The 15,895-nt window shown below is 39.7% G+C and overlaps 1 protein-coding gene across 3 annotated transcripts in view; it reads right to left on the bottom strand.

Annotated features, from left to right (window-relative positions):
- Nucleotides 1–15,895, bottom strand: part of FARP1 (FERM, ARH/RhoGEF and pleckstrin domain protein 1) — a 211,754-nt gene that overhangs the window by 155,803 nt on the left and 40,056 nt on the right. For all 3 annotated transcript variants that reach the window (XM_075045943.1, XM_075045941.1, XM_075045942.1), the window contains exon 2: nucleotides 12,862–13,057. In XM_075045943.1, coding sequence (XP_074902044.1) covers nucleotides 12,862–13,032 — 171 coding nt within the window. In that variant the 5' untranslated portion in view covers nucleotides 13,033–13,057. The remainder of the gene's footprint in view (nucleotides 1–12,861; nucleotides 13,058–15,895) is intronic.

The raw sequence follows: 15,895 nt of genomic DNA on the forward strand, positions 1-15,895 counted from the left end.
CAAAGCTAGAATTATCTCAGAGAGATCTCCTTGGAACAGCCTAAAACCCAGCTAAAAACTAAGGAAGGTGGAAAATCATGGGCCTGGTGCTCCAGGACACTCTCTGGTCCTCTGAGCTACCCGTATAGAAATGCAGAAGAAACCCACTCCTGGACTGAAGCCTGAGAGCAAAGGCAAAGGTATTACCTTCACAGAGAGGGCACCACTTGTTGCTACAGTGCTCTTCAGGGCCACAATACTGCGTACAATTGACGGATGAAGAAGGGTAAAAAACAGCTTACATGCTGAGTTAACAGGGCTATATACATACCCAAGCACTTCATGTCTTAGTGCAATGGTTTTCAGCCCATGGCAACAAGGGCCCAGGAGCCTACGGAGCATTTCTACAAGAAGTAAGTTCATTGATATGCTATCGCCTTCCACACGCGTGACCTTTTCAGAGGAATTTGCACCTCCACTAGACAGCCTTTTGGGGCCTACAAATGCCCCCAGGTGAAAACAGCAGTAATTGGTAAAATCTGTTCACCTGGGAAATATCAACGTGAGGATCTGATGGCTAAGAAGGACAAATGAATTATCTGTGAGTGGTGCTAAGACGTCTGCAGGAGAGGAGGACAAGTTATTTATCTTCAGGAATAATCATAATTCACAGTCAAATTAGCCAGGCATCTCCTGTTAAATGAGCACCTTCTGTTAAAATATCTTGCTAATTTGAAATTGAAAATTTAAATGTTAACTCCTAAGCTATCAACAGATTAAAAAATATTAGGTTGTGCTAATTATTTTAGTTATTTAATCCTTTCATGCTACTTCATTGTCAGGTGAACAAGTTCCATTTTCAAGCAATTATTTAACAGGCAGTGGCTAGTGAATTAATTCTGAGACTGCTGAAGGAGTTAAACTGAAAATTAACTCTCAGTGAAATATTACCACAGAGGCTGAGGACTTGAGTTCTGGTTTTTTTCTTCCCCCACAGCATCCTAAATAGAAGCTCAAAGGGAACCCCCCCACCACCAAATCCAAAACACATACAACCATCTTACTTCACAGCTATACCCATATGAGAAATCAGTCATTTCAGAGCAGCTAGCAACAACAGTGTTAACTGACACCTCAAAGATTTGTTCCCTCAGCCCAAGAAAATGCTGAACTGTTTCCTCAGTAACCTTTTGTCACTTCTGCTGGCTAAGTTGCACATATGCCATCTTCCCTGTAAAGAAACGTAAGCAGTACAGACCTGAAATGCTCTGCAGAGAAGTGACCTTTCCACTGAAAGGCATATATCTGTTCAAAGTTAATTGTTTCATGGAACAGATGCAAAAAGAAATGGCAATGGTGAGACTGAGCTTATGTTAGTGAAACAAAAAGATTACTTGCTCCTAATTCTATTTCTTTAGCAAGAACAAGCCAGTTTGACTTCATAGAAAAAAAGTCTGAAAACAGCTCTTCCACAGCTGGTGTGAATCCAGAAGGCTTTCACAAGATTTTTGGGAGGGGGGGTTGTTGACTTTTTTAAAGCAGCTGCAGTTATGAAAGTCTCCCCTGTTCACAAAGCCTGCTATCCTGCAGCTTGATATTTCTACCTTGCTCTTCCTGAGATCGTCAAAATCACGGAGTTAAACATGTTGTGACACAATCAGCCATTTGAAGCGTCTGCTTTCTACTTGAATTTTATTTTTAGAATCTTCCATAGTCTTTCAAAGCACACATACCCAAAGTTAGACTTCAACATGAAGTAAAGAACTAAGAAGAAAATCTGAAGGGTTTGACGAACTCTAGAACATAAGCAAGCTTATGACATATGTCTCATTTATAACATGACTACTGCCTTGTTTCTTTTATAAGCCCACAGATACAGCTGCAAACGCCCATTTGCCACCCAGAAACCTGAAGCTGTCTACCTCAGAGCTGCCAGTCGCAGGCTTAAAAGTGACAGATCATCAACTGGTAACTCTGAACTTCAACTAAGGCTCTCAGAAAAAAGATCCTAAAACACAGTAGTCCTGAATCCTTACAGTTAGTGTTTCTTAGGGACCTTGAGCAATCTGCTCACTGCTGGCCCTGCCTTGAGCGAAGAGTTGGACCAGACTGCCTCCAGGGGTCCCTTCCAATCTATATCACACTATGAATGAGTATTCAAGTGCTTTCGTGAAAAGCATTTTCTTTTGCCAGCTGCCAGTGTTTGCCCCTAAGTGCAGAGGCGTTTCTGAATTACTCTGGAACATCCAAGAGCTACATCTATTTCTGGTTGTAGCGTTAATCTGTGTGAATCCACCACTAGAAATTACTTGATAAGGTCCTTTTATAATTCCTGTAAGATGTTTTTATATAAGGTTTGTCAAAGCATTCTCTTTCACATCAGTTTACATGTACTAACTTAATTCCGCAAAATCCCTTTTATTATTATTTCAATTCTGTTCCCAAAAATTGTAGTATCCGAGATTCATTTCAATAGGCAATGCTCTTGGAGGAGACCCCTGGATCACATCATCACATCATGTAACCCAGCTTCTTTCCAGTAACTCCAGTCAACCTAAGCCAATGCACAGTGGTTGAGGATCTGGCTTATCCCTGCCAGTAATCAGAAAGGGAAGGTGTTCCCCTAACTTACAGTCACTCCAGATCCAGTAATAGCTGCTCTGTCCAAATGTGCTCCTTGTAAAAGATCAGAAGGAGAGCTCTGTAACTAAGTATTATAAGGAGCTATACAACTTGTCCATACAGAGAATACAAAGATGGATGTTTTCTAAGAAAGGACAAAACTGAGAAGTTAGATGGGGGTGAGATGACAGAAGGGAATAAAACTGAGCATCTGCACCAGGTAATGAACCAATGAAATGTGAAGAGTCGTTTAAGAGCAAAAGATATCCCCCTTTATGCACAAAGAACTAGCCTCTGAATACTAAGCAACATCTACACACAAATACTGTCCACTGTCTACTAAGTGGAGATTATTACAAATAAATTCAGCAAGAAACACATGAGGATATTATGGCATGAGAATAGGACCAGAATTATAAAAGCAGGGCAAACTGAAGAAAAAAAGAAGAAAGGACTTCAGGTTCAATCAGGAAACCAGGTGAGAAGATAACAGTGAAAGAAACGAGGAGAAAAACTGCCTGCTGCTGTGCACTGCATGAATATTTGCATCTGCCAACAGGCCATCAAAAAGCAAATTGGCACGAAGTCATAACTCACCATTTGCTATTTATATTCTGGCAGCGTTATGTTTGTGCAATTTCTATCAGTCAAAGCCTCATTTTTGGGGATGGGGATAAGAAAAGGAGATATTGTAATCTACTTCTGCTATTGCTGTTTGTATTCACCGAGTTATCTGGTGCTTGATGCATGCTTCCTGCATCACTTTTTATTCAAAAATTGACATATTTATCCAACAACGATTTTAACACACTAGCCTTATTCAAATGTGTACAAAGGCTTTGGCAGGCATTTTCAGCCATGGTTTTTATGTGATTTATGCATTGGCATGCAAAAGGCAACATTTAATTGTGCATGCATATTGTAATCACAGCCTTGTCAAGGTACCTCACTGGAGCAGTGGAGACAAGTTTACAGGTGAGCAGCCTACTCCTAAGTCTTTCTGAAGGCTTTTAAACCTGGGAAATGGTGGAGCCCCTTTAGATTGTACCACAATCAAAGACATACTGCTTTAATCACTTCATCCTGGTTGTAAATTTTTTAGTTTACTTTAAGCTGGTTAAATTTCACTTTAAAACCACAAATTATCTTAGGTAAAATTTGAATAGATCATCCCACTTGCAGAGTTTGAGTATGGATGGGAATTTGACTATGCCATTGCAGAAAGTGTCCCTAGTTCTGCAGTGCAGATACAGCCTTTAAAAGTGATGAGCTCTTTCTCCCCTATACAGCACGACACATGTCTTTGTATTATGAGGACCTGATACTGCACTGAGGAAGGAGATGATCATCAGAATGAAGTAGGTTGAAGACCTAGGAGATACACCCAGGACTCCTGCATCTTTCTGCACTGCTATCTCCTGTTTGTTTGGAGAATACCAATAGCAAGGATTTGAACCAGCAGTTGCAAAGGAGCTGTGGAGAGGCAGAGAGGACAAGGAGAATAAGCAACATAAGGTGGCATGTTCTAGTGCCAAGCAAGGAAGGAACAAGAGATACCAACAAGAAAACCAAGGAATATGAACCTATATAAAGTCACATTCTTAAGCATTTTAAGGGTTGGAGGAGTTCCTAACATTTATTCTCTCTCCCACCTCTGCAGCTGTGTACTTCCACAGCAGCTTTACCCAAGTCTGAACCACTGCTAACATGGTCCTGTCCCGTCCCTTCCCTCCCCTCCGTTGCACCCGCATCAGCATCTATCCGGTTTTGTAGCAAGCTCACAGTTGTAGCTAAACTGGTGAAAACCGCAGCTTTTTATGCAGGGTAGCCCCTGTGGTCTGCCTTACCACAGGGTCAGACAAGCACCCTCGCCAGCACAGCAGAGCCGGTGGGACCACCACCTCCAGTAGCTGCTATGGCTGTGGCTCCACCAGCTGAGCAACCCAGGCATCCCGCAGAAGCGGGGAGGAAGAGGGCTTGTGGCAAACTTAGGTCTGAGGAAAGAAAAAGCACGGGTGATGACCCCTGACGAACATACAGACATGAATCCCAATGCAAAAAAAGAGAAAACTAACATCCCAAGCTAAAAGGCAAAGCAAGGTTGGATGCAGAGAAAGGAATCCATACCAGGCAACTAAACCCGGAGAGAGGCATTTCAACAGGTTGTGTTATCACCAGGCAAAAATTGTTAACACACGACCATATTCAACTGAGAATGAACTGAAACAGAAATGAATGGACACTTTATAAGTTTTTGCTGTTCTTTTATCCTGTACTGCTTAAGCCTTTGTTTACACAGATAGCTTTCCATTCTATTCAAAATAACGGAGAAAAGCAACTGCCCAGGAATTCCACAATAATGGTTCATTCATCTCTCAAACAGGTGAGAGAACAAGTTACAGGGAGATATGCTTTTACTTGCAATTTAACTTACTGAAATTCACAGTGCTCTGAATGGCTATTCATCATGCTGTGTGATATAATCACATACCCATAGTGCTTTCGTATGAGCCCAAGTTTTCTGATCTTCTGCTCGGTGCAGAACTATAAGATGGGCGTGCTTTGAAATGCCTGAAATCCAACATGAGATTGTACTCTTGGCAAAGCATCACTCTTATGCTGCATTCCTTTAGCTATGGACAACATACACAATTCAGGAGGAGGAGGAGGAAAGCAGCTATTTTCTCCCAGAAGCTTATCCTGCTCATTTATTATGCCCCTCCAGAGCATATGGCCAGAAGCAAAGACAACTGTTTTCATACAGAGCTTAAGGAAAGTAACTTAAGCTCAACCACCTTGTGCTGACAAAGAACGGGCTTAAGTAAATCACGGCATGCATGTGCACCACTGCAGCACAGCACCGACACACTGCTCCTCCACTGTGCACTTTATTTTGCAACTTCTCCGTTACAACCAGGACAGAGAAAAGCAGTACTACATCAGGTATAATTAACCCACTCCAGCACATCCGACCTAGACAGCTATGGGGTAACAAGGAAGACTCACATATCACTTTGGCATGGTTGGGAACTAAAAGGAAACAAAGGAATTTCTGTGGAACAAGTTAGGTGCCTGGATGCTAAAAGAAGTCTAAGCTGTGGCCCTATGCTCCCCTTATAGGGATATACAAGCACCTCCAAAGAGCAATTAATCTCATCCTAAACTACATGTTCAAGACAGGCACGATGAAAAGCCTTTTGAAGGTACCATGTTTTCACCCTAACTGTGACGGAAAGAGTAATTAGCTAAGGCTTTGACATCTACTTTTAAAATCTTTAAAGATGGAAGAGATGAACCCCAGACTCAGGGGGAAGGAAGGAAGGATGCAGTGGGCAGTTCAGCTCCTCTCCTTCCTCTGTCCAGAGGCAGAACATCCCTCCTATCGCCCTTGAAAGAGGAAAACATAGTCCTAGCAGAATCAGCCTCCGCTTCTGCCACTAGCTACCCACTCACCCATACACGTACACTTTGAAGAGAAGATGGCAAACACCTCCCACTGCTCCTTGGACGGCTGCCACTTCCAAACAGGCTGGCCAAGGGGAACACCCCGTAGCTGGGGAGGGAGCCCATGCTCCCCCCACAGAGCATCCATCCAGCCTCACCAGTACCGTGCAAACCAACTTACAGGCACAGACATGGTTACCAAAATTAAAAGCATGATTTCACTGACCCCTTCAGTCAAGGCAGCAGTGTTCAGAAACGCTCACGCACCGCTTCTTCATCCACGGCTGGCCTTCCCTGCGCCAGCTCTGTCCTCCACTTTGTGCCAGCTCACACATTGGTGCGTGACTTGGTGAGTCAGCTGGACCGAGAGAGGTAAAAAGGCATCAGTTGAGAAGCCTTCCCTGATTACAAGTTAGGCTAATTCATTCCAGATAATTACACCCATTTCCCAGTTATCTTCAAATACATCAATCAGTCTGAAAATGGACTGGATCTGTCGGCACTTAAAATTTTATTCCCACTTATTCTGTTCATTCTACAGAACATTGTAACAAAGATATCAGCAGTTTAAACAGCCTGCTGCCTATGGTTACAGAAATTTGCTTGTGGATTATTCTCTTTTCCATTTTGAAAAGCACAAAGATTATTAATACAAGCCACTAAAATTCCATTTCAAAGACATTCTAATCGTTTATCAACAAAAAAAGATAAAAAAAAATCAGAGTTTGCTGTGTATCCACTAATAATCTTCTGCTGAGAAAAACGCAACTGATATGTTTCAGAATTATTAAAAAAAAAAAAAAAAAGCTTTTCTTGTAATTTCAGAAGAACCAGCAGGGTTGGTGTGACAATTAGTGAATATTTAAATGCCTCATATTCATTGGAAATAGTCTGACAGTGATGGCCAAATAATTTCAGGCATGAGAAGAAAGAAAGTCTCAGACTGATGAATAACTGACATTTGACCTGCTGTTCACTTCCTAAACTGGAAAAAAATGCAATTCATATTGAATTGGAGTTGAAGCTGGCTAAGAAAGTATAAAACACTGTTTCATTGCCTTACTGTCTAATGCTCTTTTTATAAAATTGCTTTGTTCACTGGTTATAATTGCATATTGAGAAGAGGGGTATATACCTAGGACAAAGCAATTACCATAACCCATAAATGTTACAGAAAATAATTTAAACATTTATAAAACCGTGGCTGAAATTTCAAATTTAACAGAGTAACACAATGCTTGTGCAAATTTATAACAAAGCACATGTAATCTTTGTTGTTAAGTACTGAGACTTTCTAATATGAAGCTTTTTCTGATACACTTACACTAGCCTGAAGTTGGTGGGGAGTATACTTAATAGAAGGCATTTTCCCTACAAAGGGAATATGAACCACCATTATATGACTGCACAAACTAAACCAGCCAAACAAAAAACCCACCCAGAACATTAGCCTTAAGAAACAGAGCCGCAACAGGATTATGAAGTCCTTCTCTCTGAAAATCTGGGACTTGAGGCACAGAAACTCCCTGCCAAGGTACTACATCCAAACTCCAGCGGAAGATAAATAGTCACATGGAAGATAAATAGTCATAGACCAAGACCATTTGGTCTTTATTCTCAGATAACCTAAAGATGAGGAAGCCCTTCTCTTCTGAGAGAAAAGCAAATTGAAATGAAATGTTTACAACTTATGTTTACCAAGGATTATACCCTCACCCTGCTTTCTATTAAGAGACTCCTGTTGCTTAAGAAACCCGGTGTTAATCCCTGAAAGCAGATGACATTTTCCAACTCTGCATACTTCACAAAGCTTGAACGCATTCAGAGGGAAAGAAAGTTTACATAAGACACAAAACAGATGTTTAATAAACTTGAGTAATCTGACAGGCAAGTATGTTTTCGTCTTTCCAAAAGACAGCCACAGAAAGGAAGCAACTATTTTCTTCCAGACACAATAAAAAGGACTTTGGTTTGGTTTTAATTAAAGAGACCGGATCCTAACCAAAAGAAGAATCCTCACCTCCTGTGATATACTTTGATCTCACCTTTGATGTTAACAGGAAAGAAACAACTCTGACTTTCTATTTAGCATCAGTAGCATCATTCCAGTCACATCAGTGTCATTCACCCAGAGAGTAGGGTATGATCAGTGACAAGCATCATGTCAGTCAGGGTTAAACCTGGTCTGAGTCACCAAATCATCCCAGCAGTCCAACGTGAAAATCAGTCATGTCTTCAGCATTACCTAGAAAGGAACAACTCTGACTTTTTGCTTAGGAGTAGTTTTAAAGCAGATTAATTCTGGCACTGAAACAACTATAAAACTAAATATAATATAAATGGCATAGACACTAAACATTAAAGGGCTTTCTTTCCCAGAATGATCTGCAGTAGATGCAACCATCAGTTATTTTTACCTTAAAAACGGTATTTCTTTTTTACTTAAACTGGTTTGAATCTACAGGGGAGACCGTACTAAAACAAACATAAGAAAATCCATAAGTTTTACTATGGTTTTATGGAATCAATCCCATTCTCTTCCAACTAACTTAGATGAGACTGGTAGAAATAAAACCAGAGCAAAATCAAGCAGAACTGTGCATCTCCACCCTCTCTTGTATAATACGCAACATATGTGTATAAAACACAACAGTGTTGGGTTTCACAAGTCTTATGGTAGAAGTGTCAACCTTTCAAAATGCCCAAGACCTATCTATATATGATTATCATTATGTGTACAAGGGTGAAAAAAATGTTCTTCCTCCTTCACATTAGTCATTTTAGCTAAAGCTGTTGTCCTCTTACCTAGCAGAAAGGGACCGCATTTGCTCGTTCTATCACATAGGCATAACTCAGACAAACACTAGCTGAAACAAACCGCTGTACTTTGGGCCTCTGCGGTCTTCAGTTAGCATACCTAACGAATTTTTCAGTAAATACAGCCAAACTGGAAATTAGAAACAAAAAGCAAGAGACAAAAATCTATTCCACTTGCATGCAACCTCTCCATAAAGCTAACACCATGACCAACAACTGCAAGTGCTGAATGATCATGAACTTTCAACTCATGGCCTGGTTTTCAGGCACTAATCACCTACAACTGCAGCTGAAGCCAGCTCTTGGCTGAGAGTCCAAAACAGATTCAAACTAAAGGTACAGAAATTCAGTCATAAAAAGCTAAATAACTTTAAAGAGGGAAGGATATTCTACATAATTTATCTTCTCATAGCAGAATAGACAAAAATGTGCTTGAAAAGATAATTGATGAATTTTATACTTTCCTTTTATGTTAAAGGCAGAAAATACAAAATGAAAATAATATAATCTTTTTTTGAAAGCAGCAGTTCCTACCTTTCCCCTGCCTCCCCCAAACATCTGTATTTGCTTGAAAAGAGTCATGCAACCAGCTAACTGGATGTGTGTAAAAGATCCAGGATTATCTATTCAAACTTTCACTGGCTTTTTGGAATATAGGAATGTTTGGAAATTCTGCAATGAAATACTGTTTAAGAGCAAGCAGCATATAAGATTTTTCTTATACCCTTCCTTTTACAATACTGAATTTGCAAAGATTGATGAAAAGGCCTTCATTGTAGCTTCTGTTTTTCAAGTCTACCATACAAACTCTCTCCATATACTTTATGGCTTTTTTTCCTGGCAAAAAATTATAATTTACAGGCCTGTATGAAGCTATGTGGATCTCTCTTTCCTTTCAGGGTCTTTTTTTTGGCTTGTGAGAAGCTAATACAATGAGCCAAACATGGTATGATTATATAGCATCAAAACACTAACACCAAAAGAATCAATTTTCCTGTAGAAAGACAAATGACACCAGAGTTAGTTCACTTTTAAACAGCCCAAAGAGCAGCAGCACTTGGGGGGGTGGGGTGGGGGGGGTGGGGAGGAATGGAAGTAGGTCATGTTTTTCTCCTGTTTTGTTATGTACAGAATAGACATAGAAATCTGAAGGATTTTGCTCTAATAAAAACAAGTCATCTGCATGTGATGGGAGAAAGGGGATTGCCTAAGTGCAGGGGTATTGAATCTTGTCTCCTGGAAGATAATTTAAAGAATGAACATACAAACAAACAAAACCCCCTAAAACCCAACAACAAAAAAAAAAACAAACCACAACAACCCCAAAACAAAACAAAAAACAAACCCAAGAAAAACACTACACGGATAAGATCTTTTCCCAGGTTTAGCTAAAGAGGTGGTGGTGGTGGTGGTGAACCTGTAACAAAAGAAATTGTAGGAGTAGCAAGGAAGGAGGACTAGACAGATGGACAGTCTCAGCTACTTCACTACCTCCCCCAAATTCAGGAAGAAGTAGCACCAGTATCTGTTTCTATTTTTACGCAGACTTCATGAGCAAAGGGTAAACTGGCATGACAAACTTCGTATCGTCCTACAAGACACATTACAAACAGCAATAAAACCACTCAAAGTTTGGTCCATTTGCTAACAGAGAAAAGATCGTCCAGCAAAATTCCTGAAACTGTAGGAAACACAAAACTTTCTCAGTTTATACTTGTATCATATTTGGAAGGTTATTTTCATAACCATGGCAGCTCAAGTTTTGGAAAGAGTAGTTCAGACCTTCAACCATGCAAAAAGCCTTTAATTCTCCACTGAAAAGCAAGCCCACAGATCTGCTTAGGCATGTACATTTAACATCCTCTGCCCACAGCCACACTTGCTGCTCCTAAAAATTTTTTGTTGAAATGGTGCTGCTTTCTTTTTCTGCGTATACTGGACCAATCTGGCTAAAAACAGCAAGCTTATAAATGGGAACATGGTTTTTTCCAACATGAATAAACATCTCAATTTAGATGTATTAAGAGTTTTTCAGTTTCGTGAGATGGGACTAAAAAATTAATGCCTTTTAGAGCAGATTGAAAATTATGCGTATTGCTCCATTTGACAATGCATACCTTAAAGACAAAAGGCTTTAGGAACCTGCTCTAAGACTTTATAATCTAAGCATCCTGCAAATTTCACCACAAGATTTGACTTTAAAACCAGCTGAGCTTTCCTTGCATAGAGGTTGTTATGAAACAAAAGCCTCAGAAAATAATCATATTGAAGTGATCTGAACAGAGTAGTTTAAACACCCAGGTCTTCTAGGTGTTGCTGAAGTTCAAAAACAAAAAGTAATGTTGATGTCTTCTCATATTGAAGATGGAAAAAATACTGTTTTCTCAAACTCCCAGAAGCAAAGCGGGAGTTACATGCGTGTACTGCATCCACTCGTTACTTATGTTTGCTTCTAAATAATTTAATGAAAGGGACCTGATCGCAAAATGGTTCCTACTAAGTGTTTGTTAAGTATTTGTTAAATAGACTTATTAACTCTTATAAATTGCACAGCATTTCCAAAGTATGGTGAAGTAGCAGCTGTGGAGGGGGAAAAAAAAGGTTGTCTCTGGGATAATAGGGATATTTGTACCACGTAAGATAAGCAGCACAACTTTCATTAGCATGTTATAAACTAGAACTACACTTTTGAACAGCGATATTTACCTAAAGACTGCTAATTTTAGTCTGTTTGCTACGAATATTTGATAGGCATTCTGAAGGGCACAAAAAAGTTGCTACATACATGAGCATTTCACTTGATGACAGTTCAGTTCACATATACATGCCTGTCCAGAGAACTTACTTTCTACTACAACAAAATCTGAGACTGAATACACAGTTGTAGTGGGATAACAGCAGCAGAGAGCAGACCAAAAAGCATCTGTGTGTACATACACAAGACAGACAAACAAAACCTTATAAACAGGCAAAAAATATTTTTTTTCAATGAGGATTTTCCTAATTGGAATTCTTTCATCTTTAATACAGGGATAACACTTTTTCAGTGACTATAGGCACTTCCACCAAGTGCTATACATGTAAGATCTATGTATCTTGCTGGTAACACCCCCCCCCCCCCCCCCCCCCCCATTTCACAGAAGGGAAAACTGAGCCAATGAAGGCATGGAAGTTACCATAGCTACATAAAATGCAAGTAACAAAGGATGAAATTTGAACTCGGGTTTCCAGTTTCTTATTCACTGAACCCTGAGGACTTTGAAAAATATACATACCAGTACACTTTCATAACAGCAATAGTGTTCAACAACCTTACATGTTAATTACCTAAGCATGGCATGTTAAAATCATTAGTGGTTACTAACAGAGTCAGTCTTTGTATCAAAACTAATTCAAACTAACTCTTCTGACCACACACACACAAAAGCAGTAGTAACTGTTTCCTTGGCAAGTACAAAACTCGATTAATTTCGGTGGGGTACAGAGAAACTTTAGATGAGATTGGTTTGATCCTTTCCTTGCACTCAATATGTGTGAGAGCACTTAGTGCCTGTAAGAGTGATAGAAACTCGTGAAAACTTTGATGATTTGAAGTTACTATCCTAAGGGCTTGCCAGAGGAAAAGAAAAAAAATCTGTATAGATCTATGGTTTATGGATCAAAAGCAAAACAGCACCAAGGAAATATATCAACTGTTTAGAAAGTAGAGGAAACCACTGATGTAATATTTGAAGAAAAAAAAACCACCAAGGACTTTCACCTCTTCTGAAGCTGTTCAAACAGAAACAGAATAGTAACTGTAATTTACAGGTCACTTCACTGTTTAATGTTATTCTATTACACCATCATCTATTTAACGCTAATAAAACAGCCATTTTCTCCGCAACATGAATTCATTAGCCAAAGAACTGCAGTTGTAATAAAGAGAACTGGTTTGAAAACATGCATTTTTAGAAATGCTTGAATAATTTTTAGCCACCCCAACCTCCACTTCCTTACCGGAACGTCAAAAATTTCTTGCGTGTCATCCAGCATCTGAATTTTGATGGAGACAAGTTTTCCTGGAGGTGTCATAGGTGGTTTCTGTCCATGCTCCAAGGTGCTGATCCCAGCATTTTCCTGAGCTCCTAACCGGGATCCTGCTGTTGGCCTCTGCTCTGTTTCACCCATGTTTAGGGAAACACGTTTCTTTTATCTGATAAAAGAATAAGGGCAAAGAAGACCATATGACTTATAAACAAGAGGTTTTGCACATAAGCATTATGGTATGTATACTTACAGCTAGTAAACTATATGACCATTAACACAAACTAATAACCATTATGATTTTTTTTTCCTAATGTCTCATAGGAAGACAAGATAACCAGGCAAACTTTATACTTTTCAAAATACACAGGCTAATCACCTGCTGGGAGTAAGGCTGATACTGGCTACAGTACAGCACAATGGGAAAATATTCCCTTTCTCCTGGAAAAGGAAACAAGACCACACTGGAAACAGAGCACGACAGAACCCATATTTCAATGAATTATGCTAATTTTTATGTATTTATGAATCAGGGTGTTATCAGCCACAGTCAGGGCTCCCAGAGAAGGAAGGAAGGTGAGGAGAGCAGGTGGAACAACTCAGCACTTGCTGACGATCATTCCCTCCTGGCTATATCAGGATTTTTTCCTTTAGTCCTTCCAGCTTTCTTTGGCTCTTTGCAGCTGCCACCTTGCTTAAGGGTCTGCAAAGCAGGAAAGCCAAAGGGGTACAAGACGACCTCAATAACATGGCCTAAATATTTTGTTTCCTTTGAGGACCAGAGCTGCTCTAGAACCTGGAGCCCGGCCCGATTCCACTGATGGGCCAAGGATTGTGAGGACGTGCTACTGGGAAGGCCAGAAAATGCCAGAGCAATAAAACTGGTTGGGAAAAGCATGGAAAATCTGATGTCCCACAGAGCCCTGTAAGCAGGAGGGGAACCCCAAGGAACACACCTTCCTCACCCTGCTAGGGGAAGGCTACCCCTGCACCAGCTCGCCTGCACCACTTGCTTCATATCCATGGAAAGTAACCTCAGAAACTAGATTGCTAATTTTGTTTCTGTGCAGCGCTCACACCACATTACACAGCACATTTCTGCTAAGTAATTATTCTATCCTAAAAAGGGAGCAGAGCTACAACAGTGATTCAGTGTGATTTTTCATTAACTGGCACAACTTCGAACCTTCTTTTTTAATTCAAGAACCATTAGTTTTACTTTTCAAATGTTATGCATCATCCTAGAATTTTATTTCACTTTTTCCCCCCCTGCCTTTTGACACTCTAGCTGGGTTTCTGATGAAACCCACTGCTACTGTCTATTTATCTTTCTTGATAATTGCATTTTCATTCTGCATGACTTTTATATGCTGATCAATAACCATTAAAAAAACATGTAGCACAGAGAAAGAATGGAAATGTAACTTTCCAGCTGAACAAAGGCACAAGAGCAGCACTGCCAATCATTGCCTGGCTTTTACTCTGAGGTTACGATTACTGAGAAGCCTATAGGAAAAATAGGAAGCACAAGATAGCCTAGGTATTCATGAATGCATCACCAGTTCTACAGTATACTATGAAGAACAGTGCCAGGTAATAAGACACCAGTTCCCTCCATAAGGACAGAATAAAACCAGTCCTGTCTTCAGCAGGATATACTATTTACTACACATCACTCTTCCATGTCCTGGCTAATCTGTTCCCACAGATTTTTTTTACACAGCAAGTAGCTTCGAGTAAAAATTCTTTTAATCAAAGTGCTGTTGTAAAAAGTGTTAGCTGAGAAGGAAGGGAAGGAAAAATTAGGGATCACACACTTCTATGTATCAGTGAAGGAGATCAAAAAAACACAGGCAAACTTTTGCAATGAATCAGCACTATCCTATCCATCAAGGTTGGAGAGATACCATTGAAACCTATCCAAGTGCATGCCAAACACTACCAGAGAGGCAAATTTTTCCTCAAATGGCACTGTAATCTAAAAATGTAAAAGGAATCAATTAAATTTATTTTATTCTTTAAAATTAATTGCATTAAATCTTTTTGAGACAGAAAGCGCCAACAAGAAAGCTGCAGTTGGAGGCAGAAATTCCAATAGAAAAGAGAGCAAGCTCTATATAGCAAGACTCCAGGCCTACTTAGAAATAAATCTGATTTTCCTGCATGTGAAGTACACAGGAACATTTTAAAAGGTAACACATGCACCCTGTCTGGAAGTGCCACCACACAAAGATACTGGTCCATGTCCTTATTAATTCAAAAGCTCTTCTGAAGTCACCATATACCACAGGCAGCACCAACATGACAGAAAGGACTTGTACAATTGCTGTATTACTACCGTAGTTTTGGGCTAGGTACAGACATTCAAAGTGGATGAAGAAGAAATCTGTTCTTTCCATTAAATCCTAAACATAGGAATCAATCCAGTCAGTTCAAGTGATACCATTAAATAATCAACACAAGGAAATATTACAGAGTTTGAACCTTTCTATAAATGTTCTTCTGACTAGGTGATCTAGTGGCCCCCACACACCTTCAGACAGGCCAATAAACTTAGTGAAACAAGAAAAAAAGACCCAAATTTAGGAGCCAAAAAAATCATGGAGGAAAGGTACAAGCCAAACCACTCCATATATACAGCTGAGAGGTTTTTTATTATTATTAACAGTTAGTAATATAGAAACTCTTGTAATATATATATGGAACCATTCAGTCACACACACACTCTTCCCTTTGGAAGCAAAGATCTAAGAAGTATTGGCCACCCTGATCACATGCATCTGAAACTTATAAAATTAAAAGAAGACCTTTCCTTTTTAAATCTGTGTGTACATCTGAACATCAGCATGCTGCACTGGACATAATATTTAAGGTTTATTCTGTATGACACTAGTCTCACTCACTATGGTGCTGTCATAACATCAGCACAACACCGTTATTATGCCTTTAGGTAAGAGGCTTTAAAAATTATTACAATTACCCTCTCTAAAATAATGCAGCGCATTGG

Source organism: Buteo buteo, chromosome 14 (genome assembly GCF_964188355.1).
Source record: "Buteo buteo chromosome 14, bButBut1.hap1.1, whole genome shotgun sequence".
Classification (NCBI taxonomy): Eukaryota; Metazoa; Chordata; class Aves; order Accipitriformes; family Accipitridae; genus Buteo; species Buteo buteo.